This window comes from Nylanderia fulva, unplaced genomic scaffold, assembly GCF_048542155.1.
Source record: "Nylanderia fulva isolate GAGA-0341 unplaced genomic scaffold, ASM4854215v1 Scaffold69, whole genome shotgun sequence".
Classification (NCBI taxonomy): Eukaryota; Metazoa; Arthropoda; class Insecta; order Hymenoptera; family Formicidae; genus Nylanderia; species Nylanderia fulva.
In genome coordinates, this window is record NW_028190797.1 from 136894 (window position 1) to 163617 (window position 26724).

The 26724-nt window shown below is 36.1% G+C and overlaps 3 protein-coding genes across 3 annotated transcripts; 1 reads left to right on the forward strand and 2 right to left on the reverse strand.

The window, feature by feature from the left end:
• Positions 1-7533: 7533 nt before the first annotated feature.
• On the reverse strand, positions 7534-8508 carry LOC114941038 (general transcription factor II-I repeat domain-containing protein 2A-like). The gene has a single exon (XM_029315878.2). It carries the CDS (start codon positions 8506-8508, stop codon positions 7534-7536), a length of 975 nt encoding a protein of 324 aa, XP_029171711.2.
• A 7935-nt stretch (positions 8509-16443) lies between these two features.
• LOC114941039 (uncharacterized) lies at positions 16444-17632 on the forward strand. Its single transcript, XM_085488408.1, is given in 3 exon segments — positions 16444-16930; positions 16968-17060; positions 17174-17632. Coding segments are annotated over 3 exon segments (1032 nt in total). The 5' UTR covers positions 16444-16450.
• A 7454-nt stretch (positions 17633-25086) lies between these two features.
• On the reverse strand, positions 25087-25996 carry LOC114941034 (uncharacterized). The gene is made up of 3 exons (XM_029315875.1): positions 25732-25996; positions 25410-25634; positions 25087-25306 (listed from the first exon to the last, which is right to left on the reverse strand). The coding sequence occupies exons 1-2, from the start codon at positions 25975-25977 to the stop codon at positions 25446-25448; spliced, it is 435 nt and encodes a 144-aa protein (XP_029171708.1). The 5' UTR covers positions 25978-25996; the 3' UTR covers positions 25087-25306; positions 25410-25445.
• Between the last annotated feature and the right edge of the window lie 728 nt (positions 25997-26724).

A 26724-nucleotide genomic window follows, 5' to 3' on the forward strand; every position in this document is an offset into this window, starting at 1 on the left:
ATATGCATTTTTCCTTGTGCAAATAATTGACCCATTCGAGAATGCTTGAAAATACCACCATCGCTTTGACGTCCAAAAGCTCCAATATCAACCAAAGTAAAGAGATAATTAGCATCACACATTGCTAATAACACAATGCTGTGAGTTTTTTTATAATTATAATACATTGAACCGGAATGTTCAGGACTCTAGACAATATAAACAAAAAATATTTTAGTAAAGTCCTAAAGCAATATAGGCAGTGTACTTGCATGGCATCATCATACTTCATACCTGTATGACAACATGCTTTCCATCTAAAGCTCCAATGCAATGTGGAAAATGCCATTTTTCATTGAAATCATGGGCAATTGCTCTCCAGTTTGCTTCATTACATGGCACCAATACAAGTGGTGATAATACTTCCCATAAGATTTGACATGTTTCGGCAATAATTTGGGATACTGCTGTCAAACTGACAAGATAATGATACGACATCGATGTCATACTATCTCCACTCGCTAAATATCTATAATAAAACATAAAATGTTTAGATGTAATACATAAATGTTTAGAAATATGAGTTAAGATTTAATTTTATTTTTTATAAAATTCAACCTCAAACATATTGATAATCGTTGTTCCGCTTCTATTGGTTCACAAATGACATGCTGTCGAGTAATTTTTGGACCTACTAATTGCAATAATTCTTCAAATTGAGTAGTATCCATTCGAAAATAATTTCGAAAACGCAAGCCTTCCAACTTTAATATAGGTAAAGTTGTATAATAAAATCCATTACGGCGACGTTGTTGAAACAATTCAGTCACCCAAATCCGTTTTTTTTTATATTGCCGCTTCTTTTTCGAAATTTTATTAGCCCAAATTACAATTGCACTAGCTGCTGCTGCAATTGCAACTTTTTGTCTTCGCAAAGTTTCAATATTATATTCTTGAATGGTTTTCTCACATTCTTTATGCCACTGATATAATTTTTGATTGTATGACATCTTGCCGGTCAGTGCTGCTGCTGCAGCTATTCCTTTTCATGAGCAGCAAATATGCTCTAGTGACTTTTAATCACATGACAGATTTGCTGCTGCTGCATGCTGCGTATGAAAAGGCACCTTTAGACTAGTAAGATCTCGTTTAGCTCAACATACTAGGACCCTGCTCGGAAACACAAAGGCCCCAGGTTCAAATCCAGAGGAAATCAGAAAAAATAAAAAAAATTAAAATATTCTCATCCCCACCTTTCGGGGCCAGTCGCCATTTTTTTTCCCCAACACCCTCTCCCCCTACACCCACACTCGGAAAAACCAGACGCCGGTGGTGGGGGAAAGATAAGATAAGACACGGCGCCAAACGGGTCGGTGGTGGGGGTTTGTTTTGACGGGCCATAGTGCCCACTATACTACTTATAGAGTAATATTTACTTAGATGCAGAGAAGATTTAATTTAGGGCGATATTTACTTATAGCGTTTTCGATTGGGGTGCACTGGCTGCACTGAATGTCAGGCGCGTGTTCGATTGGTAGTGCCAATGCGCACTTGGCTAGTGTTGCGTGTTCGTTTGAACGCACAACACTCGCATAGTGCGCACTCAGTGCGCACTAAGTGGCACGAGATATTTTGACGGTGCCAGTTCAGTGCACTGGATGCATGCAAGCAGTAGGGCATTCTTTTGAACGAAAATTCGACATAATGAGCAATTCGGATTTGGCTCTCTTTAATATTTTGGAGACATTTTTGGAATCTTCTTCTAGTTCAAGCGAGCAAGAAGAAATAATTACAACTCTTCGAACTAGAAGAATAATTCCAAAAACTGTAAATTATGTAGAATGTGTGAAAAAATAGATAATGACACCGTAAGTGTTATATCTTTTTATATAAACATCGAACCTATACCCTTTTTTAAAATATAATTAATGTACTTAATGTAATAGCATTTTTATACTGAATAATAATAATTTTTATATTTGTCATACGTGATATTCTTGATCATCTTCTATATTTAATTACATATAATAAAAATCATTACTTAACTGAACACAAGATGTCGAGGTTACTTTTTCGTTCTTCCCGGAATCTAGTCAACTCAAGTGGCACTGAAAATTTCGGCGTGTTCTTTTTCACCTGCACTATTCAGTGCAACCCATGGATCTTGTCCAGTGTTCGTATGAACTGAGTGCGCACTGGTGCGCACTAACTTTTTCCCAATCGAAAACGCTATTAGCTACAAAAAGTTTATGGAAATCAAGATGAGGAATTTACAGATATCTTTTCTCAATAGCAATAGGAATTTTATATTTTCTCTGTAGTCAGATTTAAAAATTATATCATTTATATTGTTTAAAAAAATTCCCCTTCCGCATTAAAAATTATATCATTTATATTATTTAAAAAAATTCCCCTTCCACATAATTTTTATTATTCTACGTATGCATTTTTTCCCTATCACTTTATTGTTTAAAAAATTTCCCTTCCACATTAAAAATTATATCATTTATATTGCTTAAAAAATTCCCCTTTCTCATAATTTTTATTATTCTGCGCATGCATTTTCTCCCTACCACTTTTCTATTTTATCTTTCTTCTTATAAATTTTCTTGAAAATCTTCGCTCACTCGTCTTTCATCATCCGAACTTTCAAGTTTGTTAGTAAAAAGATTGTTAGTAAAAAAGCTTGTTAGTAAAAAGTTCTCGATTTTTCGATTTTACCGCGTCTTCGTTTATTAAATTTTTGATTTTCTACGCGCCAGCAACTACCCTGAACAATCATAAGAAAATTGAGCAATAACCGCGCATGTTGTTGTCAACAACATATGGATTGAATTCATCCTACACGAAGAAAATTCAAGTGGCTCTTATGACGGAAGACAACCGGATGACAGGAGTCGAACCGGATTTTCTGCCTGTTGTTAAATTAACATCTCACGGTGCTGCAGGGATTTGCTTCGACATGGAATCGTGGCAAAAATTTCAAGAAAACATGGAAACGATGTTAACCTACTTAAGCGGTGATAAAATTAATTTGAGCTCGATTATCTTTAACAAAATAATTATAAATTTCACTATCGCATATGGTGCTAGAGCCATACTAATAGCGTATCGTGAAAACAAGCAAGAAGATCTTTCTTCCGAAACTGCGGAGGATGCGAGCGCAAACGGACCGAGAGCCAAGAAATGCAAAATTTACAACATTGCGATAGTCATGCAGAGAACGACTTTTCAAGGTCTAGAAAATATAGTTGATTGTGTGAACGCTAATTTAAATCGCCTAAATTTTATTTCAATTAATGTCAACAAATGTGCTCGATATTTAATTAACGAAATACAGTTAAATCTTCCTGTCAGCGGTAGCATCAATAGCAGTATCATGAAACTCACGAGAGGTAACAGTAAGGAAATAGAACGTAATGTACGCACCCAGCTAAAAAATTTAACATTTCTTGATGTATACTTTGAGATAACATTTTTAAAAATAATTTCACTTTATTTCGAACAAATTGTACATGCAATTATAGCAAAACGTAAATTTTAATCATTATTCGACGAATATTTTCTTGAATTGTTTGTGAATAATTTTGTTCTGTAAAAATGTTTTAAATATAAATCATATTTGTATTTTTAAAACCATTGTTCGATTTTCTTTCACTTTCTCTTTCCAGAAATTTCCTCAACGTGCATGTTCCTGTTCACCTTCATTAAGCCGCGCGTTATTTTTAAATAAAATTTTTATTTGCCATCTTTTCAACAAGAAGCATTCTTTTTAATCTACGATGACGTATTATTTTTTATCGCGACACGAGTTAGTATGCTCGCCTGAACAAGTATTTGTCTGTTTTTTTATTACCCAGTATTGTCATCCACTATCTGCCACCGGTAGCTGATCCCTGTTCGACCGTATGACGCTTTTCTTGGTCAAACTGTTTTTTACCCCACCCCGTCCAATATCGGTCATTTTTCGACAAGCTATCCTTGCCAAACGTATACTCGACCTTCTGATTCGACGAGCTATCCTTGCCAAGAGCGTAGTTTGTGCAACTGCATCTTTAACCCATTTTCAGCCCATCCTCAGCTAAGAGCTAATACCCACCCCACATACCGTACTCTACGCATCTTTAGCATAAATGTCTCATCTAATCCTTAGGCTAGTAAGATCTCGTTTAGCTCAGCATACTAGGATCCTGCTTGGAAACGTGAAGGTTCCGGGTTCAAATCCAAAGAAAATCAGAAAAATAAAAAATTCTCATCCCCCTCCTCCCCCATTTTTCGGGCTAGTCGCCATTTTTTTCCCTCAACACTCGCAGTCGCAGCGGAAAAACCAGACGCTGGTGCAGTGGTGAGGGAAAGACAAGCCACGCCCACGGCGCCAGAGGGGCCGGTGGTGAGGATTTGTTTTGACGGACCATACCTGCTAATATACTACTGACCGAAATAAGTCAATGACCAGAAGGGTCACTTTTACTTTATGTACAGCCCGTTCACTCGGTAGTTCCTTTTTAGCAAGAGAATTTAATCTTTTTTGCATAAGATGGGACCTTGTGCGATTATTGGTGTCGGGAAAGGAACGAGAGGGGATTTATTTAATTTATTTTGATTTAACTAAATAAGTGCAGATTGATAGATAGACAATACATTTATTATTATTTTTATTATCAAATTATTTACATGGTCACGAAACAAAAGATTTTTATACATTTAAAAATATAAATTGTTCTATTTAAATACACATAATTGGGTGAGTGTATGTGTGTGTGTGAGTGTGGTAAAGGTTACGGGATTTCTCGGAATTAGATGGTGGAGCGGGGATATCGTCTTAATAAGACGCGGGCAGGGACGGCTAAAGGATATCGGGACCCGGAGACATACCAGGGGACATGATGGTATGTGGGGAGACGCGAGTTAAGGCTTTATGTTCCACAGGGCCTCGGCCGATGGTAAAGGTACCTTCTGGTATTAGCCTTAGCCTGGAGAACTGGGCGATCAATCAACCTCTAAATTCCTCTTTTGCTCGGGATGGGACCTTGTGCGATTTCTGGTTTGGGAAAGGAATAAGAGTGAGATTTTTTTATTTAATTAATTATATAGAGCTAAATTCATAATTAAAAATTAAATTTATTTTTATCTTACCAAGAAGGAAGAAAAAAAATTTTATACATAAGAAATATTAAATTTACAGATCTTAATTCTACGCAAACCGTACATAAAGGTGCGTGTGAGTTTGTGTGTGTGTGTTTCGCGGGTGATACATGAGTACGGAGGTCTTCAATCGAGATAACGAGGGAGAGAGTAAATGTAATAAGGTGTTAATATTCCGATTGGATATTACAATAAGAGCTTAATAATAATTAATACTATACGTGTAAGTAGGTGTGTGAGAGAGGTCATGGGGAATCGCAAGGTTCAGAAGAAAGAAGAGGGAGGAAATGTTTAAGAAATTCTACAGGACATCCCAGAGGGGCTGGGCAATTCGGGATAACAAAAGAAATAAGGGTGCCAGGAGGACACAGTTCTGCTAGGCGTCTGAGGTATTTCCTTATCGTAAAAACTGTCAGCGCCAAACAGATAGTGCCTTCGGGGAGAGGAAGATCAAAAGCGGGGAAGCTATTTACAATCCATTCGACAAGATCATTCTCGTCGGAAAATGGTCTTGTTCCTTGATTGTTTTTTAGAAAGAAGGTGTCATGGAAATAAGGGGGAATCTCTGGGGGGATACTATGGTTCTCACATTCGCATGGTTGCGTGTGAGGGAATAGTGGTGAGGAGGGAACTGGTAAGGATTCTACGGAATGGGTTACTTCCTCTTTTGTATCATCTACGAGATCGATTGTTTCGATCTCAAAAGATGTGGGGAAGTTCGGAGGGGAATTGTGAAAGTTTATGAGGAGGGGAGAGGGGGACCTGGGAGAGTCAGGGAGTTCGAAGGGGGGAGAAAGGATACGCCGGGTCTCTTCCCCAAGTCCTACGAACTCGGGTGAGATCAGCTGTGAGAGCCCCTGGTGTGACTCGTGCCACTTCTCGTCTCAACCGGCGATTCCGTTGGTTTCGGGTGTGCTTTATGGCAGCTCGCGACTTCCGGTTTTTAGGAATGTCCACTACGAATGTGAACATTTTAAAAATAACCGAATTTGGACTATCCGAGTACCCAAATAATTCTTAGATTCCCGAGAGAAGAGAAAGGGAGAGGGAAAATAAAATGTAAAAAAAATAATAAAATAAAAAAAGGGAAAAGGAAGGATGAGAGAGAAAGAAAACCATGGATCTCTCCGCTAGTGCGGGAAATCCACTATGATTCTAAAAGGAGGTGAGGAAAACCACGGATCTCTTTGCTAGTGCAGGAAATCCACTATGATTTTCGAGGAAGCGGAGGAAAACCACAAATCTCTCTGCTGGTGCAGGAAATTTACTGTTTTTCAAATGAGAGGAAGAAAACCACGGATTTCTCTGCTAGTGCAGAAAATCCACTGTGCTTTTCAAATGAAAGGAAGAAAACCACGGATATCTCTGCTAGTGCAGGAAATCCACTGTGCTTTTCGAATGAGAGGAAGAAAACCACGGATCTCTTTGCTAATGCAGGAAATCCACTATGATTTTCGAGGGAGAGGAGGAAAACCACGGATCTCTCTGCTAGTGCAGGAAATCCACTATGATTTTGAAGGAAGTAAGAGGGATAGAGGGACATGCTGACTTATTAAAATCAGAAAAGAAAAGGAAACACATTTATAAGTATCTCAATTTGAGGTCTAAGAATTATTTGGGAAGTAACGAGTAATTATTGAGGGGACTTACTATTTATTGAGAGCGATGTTAACTCGACTCGGACCCAAGCTCTGGAATAGGGATGCAAACTATCAAAAAAAATTTGTTTGTCGATACTATTGATAGTTTTCAAGATTCTTGTCGATATTATCAATAAATATCAATAGTTTTATAAGTCGTTTTCTATTTTTTTAACTGATTCTTTGTTATATTTTTGAACTAAGTTTTATAATTAAACAAAAATAAAATATAATTAAATAAAAATGTGGCTATAAATATTATAAAAATAGAAGACAAATTTATATTAAATGTATATTCAAAATTTTATTGAATATATTTGTGATTACATTTTAAGTAAATTAATTTTTTTTTGTATTTCAGAGGTTAATCTAGCACGTCGATCACTTATAGCACGGGTGCCCAATTAATTAGTTTGAAGGGCCACATTTTAAATTTTGACTATTGACCGCGGGCCAGACTAATATCAAATTATTGCCCTCTTTGCGTTACCCAGGGAATACCACGTGGAGGTGTGGCAATGATAATCCCCATTTTTGTTTTTAAAAATTTTTTTTTGTTTTTTTTTTGCTGTTTGTTTTTAATTTTTTTTATGTTTTTAATTTAATTTTAACTGCTTTTCTCTAGTCCTATTCATTCTATTTTTGAAAACTTTTGAACTGTTAACTTTCAAATAATAATCATTGCTAGTTCAATCACATAATTATATAATTTTTATGTTTATGTGTTTTAATATGATTATATATATTTATATATTTTTCCAAATAAGAATTAATGTGAGAAGTGCGATTTGCTATCTTTAGCCAACTTGGTAAACTCAGGGTTGTAGCTAGTAGTAGCAGCAACCAAACAATCCTCAAGATGACGATCAGTTAGACAGTTTCGAAACTTGTTTTTCACGTAATTCATTTTTGAGAATGCAGCTTCGCAAACATAAGTTGATTCAAACATTGTCAATACAAAAGAACTTATCTTTCGTAGATTAGGATAAGTTTCACCGGGCAAAATGTCAATCCAAAACTTGGTTATATGTGTTACTTGATAACTTTCTTTTAATACACTGCTTTCTTGTAATTCGATAGTTTCCAGCTGAAGTTTAGCTTTGTCAATACCACTGAAAAGATGCATAGCTTGTGTAACCCAGTTACCATTGGGTTCCATAGAAAACGGAGTCTTTAAAGCAGTGAGTAAATCAGAGATTTGACTAAATTCTGAAAATCGCGAAGAAAATTTGATCTGCACTTTTTGTAAAAATTCGACAAAGATGTCCATGCCAATGTCTTCATTAGGATTGCTTTCAATATGAGCTTTTAATGAAGCAAAATGAAGAAATTCCTTTGAATTTAAATCATTTTCGAACAACTGCAATTTCCGCTGGAATGATTTTATTATTTCCCACATATCGCAGAGAACCTTATTCTTCCCTTGCAAATGTTTGTTTAGTTCATTAAAATGGAAAAACACATCATTCAAAAACCAAATTTTTCCAACGTTCTTTACGTCACTCAAGAATTGGAAGTACTCATTAGCAATCTTAGTATTTCTGGACTCAAGAAAACTGCGAATTTCTGGCAGTAAGCATATTAATCTGTTCAATACATTGCCTTTACTTAGCCAGCGAACATCATTGTGAATAAGTAGATCTATGTACTCGCTTTCACATTCTTGCAGAAATGCTTTTAGTAAACGGTGTTGTAGAGCCGAATGCGAGCGCAGGTAATTAACTATTTTCATAATTGCTGTCATGATATTCTTAAGATCACCAGAAAGCTATGCGCAAAGGACAGTTTGATGAATTATGCAATGCAAAGCAATAATCTTGGAATTTAGATTTTTTATGAGTGTAATAAAACCATTGACCCTACCAATCATAGCCGGCGCACCATCAGTTGCTATCGAAAGAATGTTATCAAACGAAAGATTGTTAGACTCCATGAACTTATGAAAATTTTTGAATAGTATTTCACCGGTTGTGCGATCGTAAAGTGGCAATAATGTTAAAAATTCTTCTTTAACTTCACTGTTCCAAAGATATCGAACATAAACTGCCATTTGCGAAATATCAGAAATATTAATTGACTCATCAATTGCAAGTGAAAAGAATTTTGCTTTCTGTAGATTATGCAAAATGTTTTCTTGAACTGATCTTGAGCAAGACTCAATTTTTCTAGTTGCTGTGTTGCGCGATAAAGGAATTTTCTTGAAAGTTTCGGATACTTCTTTCTTACTTTCAAAAAGCGTATTTACGGCTTCAAGTAAGCATAATTTAATTATTTCTGAGTGAGAATAAGGAATCATATTTTTCGCCATAATCCAAGAAATTCGTAAAAAAGTTTCAGCGCATTTTTCTTGCTCAGTCAGAGCACGTTTCATTATTAAATTTGATTGTTCACGTGACTTTTGAAGCGATGTTATTTTTTCATTACGTAGATATCCTTTTGGGTACTCTTTGTCATACTTAAAAGCATGTTTTGTATCGTAATGTCGCTTCAAATTAGCGGCCTTGTTAACCGCCACAGTTTCATTACAAATTAAGCACGTTGGTTTGGCATTTTTGTTATTAGAAGGATGAAGAAATATTCTTCAGTCCAATGCAATTGAAAAGCTCGATTTTCCAAATCAACTTTACGACGCTTTGGCTCGGACATTTCGATGGTTAGAGAAGCGAAAAATGCAGTATGCAACTAATTTTGAATAAAACCGAATTGAAAATAGCAGTAGAAATAAGCGGTAAGCGATAGTGCCAGAAACTGAGTCCTCGATAGCAATCCTCGATAAATATCGATAAGCTTTGCATCCCTAACTCTGGAATCTCGGCTGGTTCGCTAGTGTTGGCGATCAGGTGGCGAATTGCACTCACAAGTTCAAGTTAGGGTGCGCGTTCAGCGAAAACTCTAAATACGAACTTTGCATGGAACTTAAAGAAAAGGTTCTCTGTACTTAAACTATCTGGCTGCTCGAGCGGTGTCACTTGCATATAAACCTCCTTGCTCCTTCTTCTCCATTGGTTTGTTAATATTTCCCAACAAATAGGAAGATTTTCAATGACGCCCTTTAGGTCCGGAGGCATCTCTTTGACTTTGAAAATTAATACAATTGGTTAAGACTTTTATTTAGAGCCTTAGGTTTTGACCAATGAAGAATTTGTTCTTATCAAGTGTCACGTCCCGCCTATTTTAAATTTTCGCTCTTAGTATAATTATTGCGCGCTATTTATATTTTCATAGGAATAAGATTATTAACAATCATTATATCTTACTAATTGCTCTAATTTGACTATTTTGGTATTAGTAGCTAAAACCGCCAGATCTGGGGTCCTCCGCCTACAAATTGTGACGTCCCGCCTATTTTAAAATTTTTCTCTCAGTATAATTATTGCGCGCTATTCATATTTTCATAGGAGAAAGACTATTAGGGTGCATTCGTTTATGCAGAGACTGCCGCAGAATGCCGCAGATGTCGTTCGTTTACTCCACCTGCGCAACCGACTGCAGCGCAGTTTGTTGTTCGTTTAAGCAGAGCTGCTGCCTATCTGCGCAGCCATCTCGGAGGTCCTGCTCAGGATGCTCTGCTCGCAGTACTGCGGACTACTGCGTAAACGAATGTAGTCTTCTCCATTGTTAAGCCAATTGAACTTGGAAACGTTGTCTGAAAATTATTTCAATTATAAGTTATGTTATAAAAGTTCAGAACAAAGAAGGTGGAGAACAACTCCTCCAAATAGATCCTACAAAACTAAAAGTAATGCAAGGTAAGTAATACAATAAAATTATGAAATCTGTTAATGTTAAAATTAAAATAATCTTCGGTAAATGATGTCACGTGACTCGCAGATAATAGACGCAGTAGATGCGCAGTGGATGCGCTAATCGCTGCATAAACGAATGCACCCTTAACGATCATTATATCTTACTAATTGCTCTAATCTGACTATTTTAGTATTAATAGCTAAAACCGCCAGATCTGGGGTCCTCCGCCTAGGAATCAAGCATCTCTATCTAGTCCTAATCACGCAACCAATCAAGCACCATCTAGGGACCCCAGAGACAGCACGTAACTAGCGGAACTAACCAGATATTCCCTTACAGGAGCACTTATTGATACACCTATTACAATAATGTTAAACAATAAATAATAGGTATGATAAATATTAATATAATCAGGCACAAGATATAAAGACTAAAAATGTTAATCTACTCCTTCCTAAAGTAAATTGTAATACAACGCGATGTATTGTTAATTCCAAAACCACCTATTTTTTAGTCAGATTTACAGAATCGTACTCACATCAAAATTCATATGATAACTAAAAGAAAAACACTAATTCTTCCAGAGTTCATACCTAAAACGAAACACGATTCTGTAAGTACGACTAAGAATTACCCGAGTACACATTTGAATATGTAAGCCTTTCAATATTGCATTAATGAATTATGGATCCATAAATAATTATAGACTTTTTTATTAACTATAAATATCATATATTATAAATGAAATATGCCATAATTGATTGATCAATATGCGTAAAAAGATCAAACAAGGAGCAATAAATGCACCACTAGACATAAGTATTCGTAGAGATCGACTTGGCGACACGATGGCTTTTAATTTGACCTCGGTCTAACCCTCCTTCCGCATTCCTGAACTTTAGGAAAGAAACCAACGCTCTACGCCGAATCAAAGATTTAGAAAGCGAAATATTATCCTTATTATTATAAGTTATAACTCAAACTATCTAAAGCTAGCCCTTGAATCTTTTACAGAATAACGTTGCACGCATTTTAACAATAAAACCTCTCAATTATTATCATAATGAATACCTAAGGAATTACAATTTCCACATTTTGTAATGGCTTCTAGGGCACGCAATTTAAACCCTTAGTACAGATTATAACGATAAATATTAACGTTTTATAAATAAGCAATTTAGAAACTATTGTAAAAATTCCCATTCGATTATTAAAAATTATAATTATACTGCGCCAACAAATCATCTTCGCTAATGGACCATCCTCTTCGCCCGCTCTTCGATGATGCAAACTGAATTCCTACGGAACCGTAAACCTGTCAAAATCTAAGCACGCCTGGTCCTCCCAAGGGTATATAAACCGCGGATCTTGCGTCCTGCGAGCACTTTGTGTCAACTTCTAGAATAGAGCATTTCGTATTACTATTTTCCAAAGTCTACACTTAGCCGATTACGGTTAATCTAGTTTTCGTGTCAACTAGTACCTTACGAGGAGTGGCAATAAAGAAACCGGACTCATGCTCTAATCCTTTATTGAAAAAAAATCAGACAATTGAAATGTTGTCCCCTTCAATGTAGTCCCTCTTCCCGATCCCTACACCGCTCCATGCGAATTTTCCATTTTTGGAAGCAGTGCTGCAGGTCTTTTTGTGTTATGCTGTTCAAGAGTTGCGTCACTTTTTTTTCACTGCATCCACGGACACGAAATCTGGTTCATTTAAGCGCAGATTTGACTTTCGGGAAGAGAAAAAAGTCGCACGGTGCTAGATCCGGCGAGTACGGTGAATGTTTCATCACTGGAATGTTGTTTTTCGTCAACTGCGCTCAAATGAACCAGATTCGAGTCCGTGGATGCAGTGAAAAAAAGCGATTACAAGAAGTAATCTCTCTTGATCTACCTCAAAGTTCCGGATCAATTGACAATTTTCAATATAAAATAGATTTATCACCAATCACCCTTGAGGAGATTGATAATATAATTAACGAATTAGTAGAATCGATTAAGAATTCCTATCAAGACTTTACACCTTTCGAGGAATATAATTTTTCTGCTGTCTCCCTACCAAAATTAGTAAGCTCAGGACCGCTAGAGTCTCACTTTGAAATCGACGACTATCCGACGTATCTAAATTTTTAGTAATTTCAACTCGTAATAATTTACCGGTTATTCTAAATGTTCAAATCCTTGATAATAGAATATTACTTTATTTTAGTAACAATATATTTTAATTTCCTATTTTATAGCCTAAATAAAAAATATGATTTCGAATTAATTTTAATTTTCCTAGACGCTATCGTACGTTCCTATGAAACATTCCCTATTTTTTCCTATGAATGTTCCTATGAAACATTTTTTCTCTACAACGTTCGTTTCGACTTGCCAATAAACCTTAGAATGGCATCCATCCTTAGTTTCAAACTTGCTTTTTTTTCCTCTGTAAAACAAATACATACACGTCAAAATAATGTCAATCTAATTAAACCTATAGAAAATTTAAGAGTTACCACTCATTGCAGCCTCTTGACGCGCGTGTCGTTGGAAAGATTCTTCGCGGCATCTTGCCTCCTCCATCTCGCGTTTTTTAAAACATTCTAATATTTTCCAATGACTTCTTGTCTTATCCACCTTCCACCCTGAAACACAAAATACGTCAACATTGATAAAATAAAGGAGTCTAACGCTTCTTATCAGGAAATAAAAAGGAAACTACTTCTAAATTACCTTCAGGCTCCTTAAAAATTTCATCTAAATTAAGATCGCCCTCCCACACAAGTTCCACGTTGACTCTCCTATCATTCCGCGCCTTCTGCATGCCGTCGGCATACTTTAGATACCTTTCCATATGTTTCAAAAGTCGTTGGGTAGATTCTTCGATGAATCTTGCCTCCTCCATCTCGCGTTTTTTCATGTATTCTAATATTCTACAAAGACGTCTCGGCTCGTCTACATTCCACCCTGAAACACAAGTATGTCGACGCTGATAAAATAAAGGAGTCTAACGCTTCTTATCGGAAAATAAAAGGAAATTACTCCTAAATCACCTTCAGGCTCCTTAAAAAATTCATCTAAATTAAGATCGCCCTCCCACACAAGTTCCGCTTTGACTTTCCTATCATTTCTCTCCTTCTGCATGTCGTCGGCATACTTTAGATACTCCTCCATAAGTGTCAAAAATCTCCACAAACCTCCCCAAAAAGCAGGCTGGAAGTTGTACAAATCTCTTAGCATCTCAAAGATATGAGTTATGCACTATAACTAATATAAATAATCTCTTAACGATACTCACATTCACGTCATAATAGATGATCTCCATCAGTAAATCCTTTTCATAGGCAATCCTCTCAGAATCGCCTTTTGTAATAATTACCCTCGTGATTGACTTTACTACTGTTACGTCTCGTGGGGTCGCGGCTGCGAAAATACGGATGCAGAGCTCGGCTCTTTCCACGAGACACGATCGCTATTACGGGTACGCGAATCTATGCGATTCTCCCCGGGGATACTCGCGATCTGAGGATATTCGTGCTGGAAGCGAGGTGGTCGAATTATGATGTAAAACCTATCTGTGACTCTACTGTTATGAAGATAGCTTCGTCGACCGCTCTCGGCGAGACACTGTTTGGGTCGCGTAAGTAATCTTCGTATTTAAATTGGCATGCCTCGCACAAATCGCCGGCTCGTGTGAGGGTGAGCCGATTGTTGCAAACCCCGCAATTTATTCCGACGGGTATTCCGCCTAAAATTAAGCTATGCTTCCGAATCCTTGCCCAGAGTAATTTCAAAATTCTAGGTAAATCGGCGTAACACGAAAGGCAGAGAGCAGCCTTGGTCTCGAAGTGAATGTATCCGACACCGACTTGACAATAAAATAAGGGTAGAAGTGGCGCTACAGAGGTAACCTCTGGAGGAGGGGTTATATCTCTAGGCAGAAACGGGCACATCGGCACGTGAGAACCCTTGAGTTAGTTGTCGTTTATTTAAACTATCTAGTAAAAAGAATCGCGCTGTTATTATTCTAGATTTTAGAAAAATCGGAATATTTTATTCCTCTGCGTTTCGTATTACAAAGCGAAGGGTTGCAGCGCACGTGGTGGTCGACCCTATTTTATGACTGACCCCTATTCTAGTTTTACGACTGACCCTTTTTTTCTAGTTTTACGACTGACGCTCTTTTTCTAGTTTTACGACTGACCCTCTTTTTCTAGTTTTACGACTGACCCTTTTTTTCTAGTTTTACGACTGACCCTTTTTTCTAGTTTTTTCGACTGACCCTTTTTTTTTTACTTCCGTAGTAAACGCTCGAAGGAAAAAGAATGCGTGGGAGATTTTCTCGAATATTCCTCTCCACGTGGCGGTAGCGTCTCTGATTTTATTTAACAAGCGCGATTTCTCAAATCAACGTGAATCTCACTTACCTTCAACAATGTCTCCCTGATGGCGTCGGCTCGCTTCTGCAGATAGTGAGTGCGGCGAGGGTCGTCTTCCGGGATGTTTAGTGGCGGCAGGCGTCGTTGCAGGAAAGTTATTGGTACTAAATTGCACGACAGGAACTCGTCGTTGTTATCATTGTTTATATTGTTTTTAATGTTAAAAATCTTCTCGTACTCAGGATCGGCCTGGTACTCTACGCCAAGAAACCGAGAAAACTGTTCGGTCACAGATTCCCGATAAATACGATTTGGTTTGCTCAATTGATTTTTCCTTCCCGCGCGTCGCGTTTTAGGCATGGTGGACTCGAACCGGAGACATTCTCTGATCAACCGCCTCAATAAAGGTGGTCGATGTGCGGCGGACCTCACTATCGGTTCTTTATTTTAGCGTGTAAAGAGGATGTTAATTCGGGCTGTGATGAGCGGCTGTCCGCTTCAAGCACAGTTTGAATTGTTCCGAATTCGAAATACAATGCCGTGTTGCAGATTTTTGTTACTAGCGCGTTTTATTGAAAGAATGGATTTTGTAGAGAAATATGTTAAACACTTATCTCACAAGAACACACTGGTTTATTATGAAATAATACAAGGTATATTTAGAATAAAATTCGAACTTAGGATTTAGAGTTAGAATTAAAATTAGATGTAGAACTTATACTTTTAGAGTTAGATTTAGGATTAGAGTTAGGTTTAGAAGAGCAAGTGTATTGCTTGGAGTCACGCGATGAACTGACGAAATTCAAGACTGCTCTGAGGTCCTTCGTTTCGGCGGCTCGGGCCTGCGGCGGCCGAGAGAGAGGGTACTCTCTAGAGTAGGGGGTCTTGCCATGGTGGAAGATCCCGAGGCGCTACGGAGCGCCGCGCTTAGTTGCTAGGCGGAGTTAGGAGTCATGGCCGGCATTGGCGCGCTTTTCAAACAGCCTTTGATGAACTTTAGTTTTATTTATTAAGAAATGAAAAAAATTATAAGGCCGGATGTGACACTACGTATCTTCTCACTGGCCTTGTTTACATCGTATAGACTTTTAGTACAGATTAAGCTAGTGCGCATCAAACGTTTGATTCAAGTGCGTTTACATCGCACAACGTATGTTTGTAGTGAAATGTCAAAAGTCAGAACCACGAGCTTCGTGATCAGTGATCACCGGAACGCAAACATTCATTTGTACGTTATAAAAATTAAAAATGAATGTAGAAAATAATATTGGAATTTTATTTTCCACTCTGTTCGAACTTTTAAAAATCCTTCAAGATAATCGGAAGAAACATATACGGCAATTATTTATTTGTAAACGATATGAATTAAAAATAAAGTTACAGAGGTTATGTTTACAACAAAGAAATGAGTTATTAATGAAGTAGTTACAAATTAATAATTCTATATCAATACCACTAACAATGGAAGGTATAAGATATCGAAGAATGTGGCAATTAGAGAGAAGTTCCGATTTTTGGAAAAGAATTGTGAATATTTATTATACTCCAAAAGAATGGTTGGAAAGTTTTCGCATGACAAAACTCAGCTTTTCTGAATTATGTAATAAACTCAGAAATGAATTAGAACCAAAACCACAATATCTGAAACCAAGAGAACCTTTATCTGTTGAAAAACAAATAGCTGTGGCTTTATATAAATTAGCTAGCACTGCAGAATATAGAGTTATTGGCAATACGATGGGTATCCATAAATCAACTGTTAAAAAGTGTGTATATAAAGTAGTTAAAGCTATTAATCAAATTATGCTTCAAAATTATATATACCTGCCTCATGAAAAGGAGGCTAAATTTATAGCTCAAAATTTTGAAGAGAAATGTGGTATTCCACAAATTATTGGCAGCATTGATGGGACTCACATTGAAATTATTCTACCAAGTGAAGGATGTAGAGATTTTGTTAATAGAAAAGGATGGCCTTCATATAATGTTTTAGCAGTAGTCGATTATAATGGAAGGTAATATTTTTTTCTTATATTTATCTTAACTTTTTTTGTCTTATTCATTGTTTCAATTGCTTTTATAGGTTTAGAATATTGTGGCAAAACATCCGGGAAGTTATCATGATGCTGCTGTTTTAAAAGATAGTACTCTTTATAAGAATTCTAATACAATAATACCTAAGGTAATATATAGGACGAGAGATTTTATATATATAATTTTACAAATAGAAAATAAAAAAACTCATATAATACTAAATTATATTATTATATAATATTACAATTTTATGCTTTTTAGGAAACTCAAAACATTAATGGAATGGAAATACCCTTTATGATAGTTGGAGATCCTGCTTATCCGTTATTGCCATGGCTTTTAAAAGGATATTCTGGTTCATTATCAGCAGAGCAAGAATCTTTCAATGTATATTTAAATTCTGCTCGAGTGTCTGTCGAAATGGCTTTTGGCAGATTAAAAGCAAGATGGAGAATTTTGCATCAAATTAACTGTGACTACATATTTGCGCCAGAAATAATTGTAGCTTGTTGTATATTGCATAATTTTGTTGAAAGCAAACAAGAAAGATTCTATTCTGAATGGTTACAAGAAGCTGAACAATTACAACTCTTAACACCGCAACCAACATGTGCAACTAATTATCAAAGAGATTCAGTACAAGGTACAGAGTTGCGAAATCATTTGAAAGAATATTTATCACAGAATTTTTCATTGAGAAAAGCATTAATACGACCATAAGAAGTGTTTATTATTTAGTGTAGAATTGTGAACCCTATACAATTATAAGATTAAACGAACTTACCTGTAAGTAAAGTTCTATCTTAATTGTATGAAGCGCCTCTTCCGAAGAGATCAATCTGTAGTACCCCTACTTTACACCGATGTCGCCACAATTTTTAAAGTCTAGAGCTTTTTATGCCTTTACCATCTCGGTATATCCGCGCATATTTCATTCGTATTCAAAGTGCTGTTGCCGTAAATTCTTCTAGGGAAAAAAAACTCGAATTATATACACACATATAATATATATAGGTATTCGAGAATCGGGGAGTGTTTATACACTGGGAGGGATTGATCTCTTTGGAAGAGGCGCTTCATACAATTAAGATAGAACTTCACTTACAGGTAAGTTCGTTTAATCCTATAATTGTATTTCGCGCCTCTTCCTCGAGATCAATCTGTAGCTGTTCAAAGCCTATTTACGGCAAATATAATATGAATTAATTATCATCAATGAAATACAACTCTTATTTATTTATAACCTTATAACTATACTATACATAAATATAAAACATGGAACATAATTCCGTTTACACATTGGTTCCTTCTTTTTTTTTTTATTTTTTTTATTTTTTTTTTATTTTTAAGATCGCCATTGCATATGCATCTTTTTGGTTTATAATAGGACGATTATAAAAACGTGCAAATGTCTGAGAATTTTCTGTCCATCCCGCAGTCTTGAGGATAAAATCGATAGTTATACCTTTTCGTTCAGCGGCTGATGTGGATGCACGCCTCGTGCTGTAAGCACTAAACACAGAGGTATCCACGCCACTATCAGCTAACATCGATTTTATCCATCGACTTAGAGTCTGAGTCCCCACATGCTTGTGGGGCTTTTTCGAAGAAATAAATAATTTATGTTCACGGTCACGAAGATCTTTAGTTGTTTCTAAGTAAATTCTCAGGGTGGAAGCTGGACAAATTCTTGTATCTTGGTTGAAAAAAGGGATCACTAAAGTGGGTTGTATTTTTCTTAAACCTGAAGTTTTTAATTGATCAGAGATCTTTATCTCATAGCTGTTATTGCAAACCTTAATGTTGCGAATATCTATTGCCGCGAGAGTCTGGATACGGTGACCGGTGACAAGAGCCAACAAGGTAGCTAACTTTTTTGATAAAATATCTAATGAAATAATATTATTTAACCCTAACTTTCCAAGATATGTTAAAACTATTTTTGGGTCCCAAGTACAATCGTATTTTGCCTTGGGTGGTCGCAGCTTATAAATACCTCTAAAAAATCTTCTAATATTATCATTATCTCCCAGGCCCGGACCATGTATTAATGCAATGGCTGATCGAAAGCAATTGAGGGTGCCATACGAGGCCCCATTTTTATATTCCACAGTTAAAAACTTTAATACCAGAGGAACTGATTTCATAGGGATCTAAACGATGGACAGCGCAAAATTTCCACCATTTTTTTAAGCCACCGTTGTATTGTTTTACAGATGAGACGGTGAGTGAAGATATCATGATATCTATTGATTCTGAAGGGATCATCTTTAGTTCAAATGCTGTCCTGATATAATTTCTGCAACCAGGGTAATTCTTTTCCAAAGAGGATGAGGTTCCCTGTCCAAGGATTGCAGAAGATTAATATTAGGCTCAAAATAGATGGGAGAAGACTCAAGCATTGACGTATATACAGGAAACCAAACCTGAGCTGGCCAAAATGGGACAACCAAAATTCCCTTGCTCCGTTCGTACCGAATTTTTTCAAGAGTACGCAAAATGATTGAAAACGGAGGGAAAGCATAGAAAAATTATTTTTTCCAACAACCAGTAAAGGCGTCAACTCCCATTGCGCCAGGATCTTTTTTTCCCGACCAATATTTTTTACATTTCGTGTTTGTTCTGGTGGCAAATAAATCTATTTCTGGCTTACCAAAATGTGACACTATCTCCCTAAAGGCTGACTCTGATAAGGAATATTCTGTCTCAGGTTCTAGTCGACGTGATTCGAAATCTGCCTCAAAATTTTCTTCTGATGATATATAGCTAGCAAATATCCAGAGATTTCTCTCTTCACACCACTGCCATATGTCTTTTGTGATTTTTGCTAGTTTAGGAAAACGGACGCCTCCTTTTTTGTTAATATAAGCTATGGCAGTGGTATTGTCTATTCGTAACAAAATGTCACAATTTTTTAACTTATCTGCAAAGCATTTGAGTCCAAACCAGGCTGCTAGTAACTCTAAATAATTTATATGATACTCCTTTTCTCTCTTATTCCAATGGCCATGAGCGCGACCTTGATTACAGTACGCTCCCCAATCTGTTAAAGAAGCATCCGAAAAAATTTCAATAGATGGATCAAAACTTTTTATCTGATTTTGAGCTCTATTAATATTTTTGAACCACCAATCTAGATCTTCTTTTAAATCAAGCGATAATTCCATGATTGCTTCATAATTATCATTATTATATTCAAGGGATAGGAACCTTTTTCGTTCAAAATTTCTTAGATAAACTCTAGCGTACTTCAAAGTCAAACAACAGAAAGCTAATGTTCCAATGAAGGACGCAAACTCTCTTATTTTACACTGTTTAAGAGCTTTAAATCTTTTGATTTTTAATTTCACTTTTTCTTGTTTATCTTTTAGAAGTTCTATAATCATGTTTTTTGAATCATAAATATTACCAAGAAATTTGCATCTAGTTGATGGAATTTTTTGACTCTTTTCCTCGTTAATTAAAAAACCTAACTTCTCCAATAACACGCATGTCACCCTAACGTTTTTTTGGCATTTTGATAAGGATTTTTCTATAATTAATATATCATCGAGATATATAACTGATATATATCCTAAGCTTCGTAAATGAGATACAACAGGTTTCATTAACTTTGTGAACGTGTATGGAGCAGTATTCAAGCCAAACGGTAAACAAGTAAATTCATAATATTTTCCTTGAAAACTAAACCGTAAAAATTTTTGATCTAATTCCCTAATTGGGATTAAATAGTAGGCATCTCTGAGATCGATTGAAGCCATGAAACAATTGGGAGTTAACAACCTTTTGACAATCTTTTCATCCTCTAATTTAAAATGCTCTGTGTCAATGAACTCATTTAGCTTTTTTAAATTTAAAATCAATCGATAAGAGTCATTAAGAGAGGTTTAGGAACTAAAAAAAATGTTTGAAATAAATTGTTTTTTAGTAGGAGTAACTTGAACAATAGCACCTTTTTGAATTAATTGAGATAATTGTTCGCGTATTGCAACAGACTCTTGTGATGACCAGTGAGGTTCCACGGGTGGAATATTTTGTGTGACTTTTGATACAAAAAGAATTTTGTACCCCCTGATCCAGCTCAGAATGAGTTTGTCGGAGGTAATCTCTGACCAGTTTTCACGAAACTGCTTAAGCCTACCAGCTATCTGTCTTACAGTGGTTTCTTCGATGACCTGCTCTTTTCTTGTGTTGATCGACGGCCGGAATAAGACTTCTGTTTCTGATATGGTTTGCGCCCGCTCGCCGTCCAGGTTTGTGTTGACCGGTATGCTGATTGACGGCGAGTCGGGCCTTTGAAGTTTTTTGCTCGAATTTGATTCTTTTGATTCTGCTGAGTGGAAGGTTTGAGAGCTTTACTTGATGTTTCGAGAGTCTTTGCTGCTTTAACCTTATCGTCCAATTTCTCTCCAAACAACCATTCGTCAACTACTGTCGCAGTAAGAGCCTCTTTTAACGATGTATTAATATTCGTTAATACGAGACTACGACGAATGTTAGATTCTTCACGTTGAAGGTCTGCCAGAAGATGAAAAATACCCCATAATAATTCTATTACCTCCCTGGTTGGTAATTTCTCATCCTCTTTGAGATTCGTAACTTTAGTGATGACTTCCAAAATTCCAGCGAGACTAGCTGTTATTCTCTTCTGTTTGTCAATAATTCGGCTGTCTCTTTTAGTTATCGACTCTTGAAGAGTCGCTTGCAATTCTGGATTTAGTTTAGGAGGATCCAACATGAGACAGTTTTGAGGGGACAAGAATTTTTCTAGTAATTCTTTTCTTTTTTCGGCAGGAAGGCCTTTCTTTATGATTTCATCAACCCCAGCTGCAACCTGCGGATGGACTGGAAGTGCAAATTTTCTGTCTGGATGAATTCTGGCCCCTATGACCTGGAGAATATCGGGATTTAATTCGTTTTCTTCTACTGGAGGAGCTGGAGCTGCAGCTGATGACTGTGACGTTGGAGTTTTAATGGGAGGCGGAAGTTGAACTGGTGACTTTTCTCCATCATTTGCCTTGAGATCACAGCCTTGAGATTTATGAGAGTTGACTGACATCTGAAACCTCCGAGTTTCTATCAGTGGAACTCGAATTCTGTTGTCCTTGATTCTGGCTGTGACTGCGAGATCGATCATAATATCTATCATGTCTGCTTTTGCGTGTAGGACATTGATCACTACTTGGACTACGTTCACGACTGTAATCGGAACAAGCGTTATAATCATAACGATTACTTTTGTGACGCTTGGTATAGTAACGTCTCTCATATTCGTCATCATTTTGATTCCAGTATCTGCGAAGTCCTTTTGAATCACCTCTGTTCTTACCTGTGTATATCAAGGAAAAGGTAGGTTAGGTTTGTGAAAAAAGAAAAAAATATATAGACCAACACGACTGTACGCTTACTCAACCCGGGTTAAACCAAGGTGTGAGCTTTTTTTTTTTTTTTTTTTTTAAGTCAATTGGACCGACCTGATGGGATTGTGTGTGTGTTTCTCGCATTGTCAGTGTCGGTTGAACCGACCTGACTGCGTGTTTATCATATCTACACATCTCAGTTGGACCGAGATATGAGATTAATATCAGTTGAAAAAATACCGTTCTGATGGGGTTATATGTGTTCCTCGCATTGTCAGTGTTGGTTGGACCATTCTGACTGCGTATTTCCCTCATCTACACATCTCAGTTGAACCGAGATATGAGATTAACGTCAGTCGAAAAGCTGACTCGTTGAGGTTATGTATATATTTTATATATATAGCCAGTGCCGGTTGGACCGACCTGACTGTCTTTTTAGAAACACACAATGGCCGTAGCAACGTTCTTTCTTTATTTCCTTATACCTTGTATGAAGGATATTAACCTTCGTTGGACGTTAACCTGTAAATACACTTATCACGATAATTCTTTCGATTTTCTTTTTCTTGGCGTTTAATTTTTTCTTTCAATCGTTCGACTTCCCTTCTCAAGTCGTCCTCGTTATTGTCCTTTCTTGATAAATGTCTTTTCCTTTTATGAGACATCTTTTTCTTGCTGATAATATTTCGGTATGTGACGTATTCGGCACAAAGAAGAAGAATGAAATATGCGCGGATATACCGAGATGGTAAGGGCATAAAAAGCTCTAGACTTTAAAAATTGTGGCGATATCGGTGTAAAGTAGGGGTACTACAGATTGATCTCGAGGAAGAGGCGCGAAATACAATTGCATATTACATTTTTGTAACATTATTATTATTACATTTTTGTAACATTATTATTATTTATAAAATTAAAAAATTAAATAAATTTTGTTTATATTGCTTTATTTCTCTACAGAATTCTCTAAGGTATGATTTATAAATTAATTTGCTTATAAAAATATAGATATCACAATATTACTTTTTATCAGTCTTAATAAACTATACGTATATAAAAATAAACATATTCCTTACAGCCAAACAAATTTTTTAAAACTACAAGTAAATAATCATATTTTGGTGAGTTACATTATAAAATTTGTATCTTTACAAAATATCAAAAGAAAAGAGCTTATACTATATTGCAGTCATCGAAAAATTAAAAAAAATAACTTCCACTTTGATGAAAAGTAATATGTAATACGGTGTATCGATACACCGTATTACATTATGTTTCTGGTAAATTTTCTTTACCAATAGTTTCAGTTGTTTTGATAGTTTCAGTGATTTTCTTCAAAATGTTCCCTGAAGGATCTGCTTGTGCCATTTAAAATCGTAAAAAATGTCTCATTCCTCTTTGTATAAAAATGTCTATTAATTAGTAAATATTATTTAAAACTTACAGGAATCAATTTTAAGGGTGTATAATTATGTGTTAATGTAACTGGTATTTGTGGTTTTAAAGAATTAATACTCTGTGATTCATTTGTTCTCGTTGAAACTTTCGTTCTTTTTCCATTTCTTGTTCTTCCCAATCTCTTTGTTTTTTCATTTCTTCTTGAATGAATATCTTTTGCATTTCTTCTTGTCGTTCCAACATTGTATTTAACATTAACTTCTGTGATTCTAACCACTTATTTGTATAATTTTCTAAAATTGCCTTATAACTTTTTCTTCCTGTATAATAAAAGTATAAATTATTAATAAATAATAAAATTTATTTATTTCTTCAACTATAAACTAAAAATGATATTTTATAGTTTTTACCGTTACATTGTCGTCTTTTCTTCTTAGGCATTTCATTAGTGTCTCCTTCTTCTTCTTCTTCCACTATATTACAGTTATTAATTGCTTCGTTATCAATATCTCCAGTCTCGCTGTCTTCTACAAAATGTATAGATTTTTATGTTTTATTATAAGATTCAAGTATGAGTGAGTTTTTTTTCTAATTTTATTTAATATCAATTTTTTAATTAAACAAAAGTTTTTTTAGAAAAAACATTCTTAAATATTAATAATAATTTTGCAAACTTACCATTAACTATAGAAGCTGTATCATTAACTGTAGAAGCTGTATCAATTCCGGAATTGCTTGAACTGGCTTCTGCAGTTGGTCTACAACCATATAATAATTCTAACTCATTATAAAAGGCACAACGTGATGTTGCAGCTCCACTGACATTATTGTCTCTTCGACATTTAAAATATGCAAGCTTCAAATTTTTTAATTTTAATTTCATTTAGTCTGCTGTTTTCCCATAACCTCTCTTTTCCATTTCTGGTTCAAGCATTTTAAATATTTCAATGTGTTTATGTTTCCTTCCATCCATGATGGCTAAAATTTGTTTTTCTATACACAATTTCAGAAAACATCTTGTTTCTTGTTCTGACCAATTTGGACCTTTTTTACACGACATAATTATTTAAGAGTTAGATTAAGAGAATTAGATTAAAGCAGCGAGTCGATATTTTACTACCAACATACAAAGATTTTCAGTATTGGCAACGATTTTTGAAACGCAGCCTTAATATTCTAGTGTTTACAGCGGTATGTTTGTATTTAATATGCGTACTATTTTGGTACGATACGCCATCACGAAACGTATCGTACCAGCTTAATACGCTATCGTTTACATCATCGTACTAAGCTATTTTGGTACGAATATAGTACTTGATACGCGTACCAAGTGCTCGGTGTAAACAAGGCTCCTCACAAACTAGAGTCCGCACTATGCACCGGCAAAATAATGCAAAATTTCTCTAACCCCTACAACCTGTGGAATTTCACTCCCCCTACTCTTGCCATACTTTCTTTCATGTTTTACGATCGCTTCTCGATTCCTATTTGAAAACCCCAAACAATAAATGTTACGCGTTTTCTTCACCGGATAGCCCGCCGGCCGATTGGCCGGAGGATTACCAGCCCTACGCTCGAGCAAGCGAAGATTCCGACGATGGGCCGGACTATTTATCAAGCGACGGGCCTTCTCGGTCTGATCTCGGACAGATGAATAGAATAATTATTAACAGAATAGATATATATATATATTAATATATATATACATATATATTGGAGGAAAAGAATCTCTTTCTCACCTGACAATATTTATCGGAGGAGCCAGCCAGCGCAACTCAAAGAGCCTGGTGCCTCTTCATCCAGGGGTTCTGTTCAAACAGCCACCCCAGACTGAAGATGTTCTCGTCTCCTTCCTTCCACAAGGCCTCCAGCTCCCTACTCGTTGAAGTCTTAACCTGACGGACCTCGCGTTTTTTCCTCATGTTGACGAACCCCGTGATGTCTACGTCCGAGATTGCCCTCGCCTGGAATAAACAAAATTTATAATTTATACATATATATATATATATATATATATATATATATATATTCAATCCTCTGTTACAGAATATTATTACTTACATCGATCGGCATCTGTATCTCGAGGGTGGTCTTGGAAAATATGAGACCCAATTTCCACGAGTTCTCCTGGGTAGTTGTTACGAACCCCCAGGGTTCTTCTACCTTCTGGACGGTATCCTGGAGCTTGGGCTCGAAGAACTCCTTTAGGTGGAAGGAGCCTTCCTCCCAGGCCTCCCACCTTTTCGCGCTCTTTTCCCTCCGCCATTCGCGCTCCTCCATCATCCTCAATTTGTATGGAAGATTCATAAAACTATCTACTCGTGTCACTGAGCCTTCCTATAAATACCAAGTGATTGATTATGAAATATAATTAAAAAAAAAAAAAATTATTTCTCGCTCTTACTTTTTATCAGAATTAGTAAGCTCAGGACCGCTAGAACTTTCCTCTGAAATCGACGACTATCCGACATATCTAAATCTTTAATAATCTCAACTCGCTATTATTTACCGGTTATTTAAAATATCCAAATTTTTGATAATAGAATATTATTTTATTTTAATAATAATATATTTTAATTTCATATCTTATAGCCTAAATAGAAAATATGATTTTGAATTAATAATAATTTTCCTAGACAATATTATACGTTCTTATGAAACATTCTTTATTCCTAAAATTCCCCAGATCCGAAAAGTCAGTTCCAGCTCTCGGCGTACCCAGGGTATAGTCGGTGCATGCAGATTGCTCTAAATAAATAGAGAGCTAACCCTTTCTTCCTAGACCTAGAGCAATAGAGGAGGAAAGAAGGTCACTCGGACGTGACATTTCAAAATTTTGGTGGCAGCGGTGGGATTATGCTAAAGAACTGCTTAAAGATCTTTCGAAAAAGGAATAGATATTATTACTATCAATCCTAACATTCGGATAATTGAATGTGACTTGAAGTTCGACCAGATTGTCGCTAACAAAGAGAGTAGCAACAGTCTATTACGATTGAACTTTATGGTTACTCATTTTTCCGATTGAATATATGTAAGAGCTTAATCAGATTG

Coding starts and splice junctions, on each gene's coding strand:
- LOC114941038 (XM_029315878.2), bottom strand. CDS start 8,508: ATGACAGCAATTATGAAAATAGTTAATTACCTGCGCTCGCATTCGGCT.
- LOC114941034 (XM_029315875.1), bottom strand. CDS start 25,977: ATGAATCTTCCATACAAATTGAGGATGATGGAGGAGCGCGAATGGCGG. Junction 25,635..25,731: donor AGATACAGATGCCGATCGAT/GTAAGTAATAAT, acceptor TGTTTATTCCAG/GCGAGGGCAATCTCGGACGT.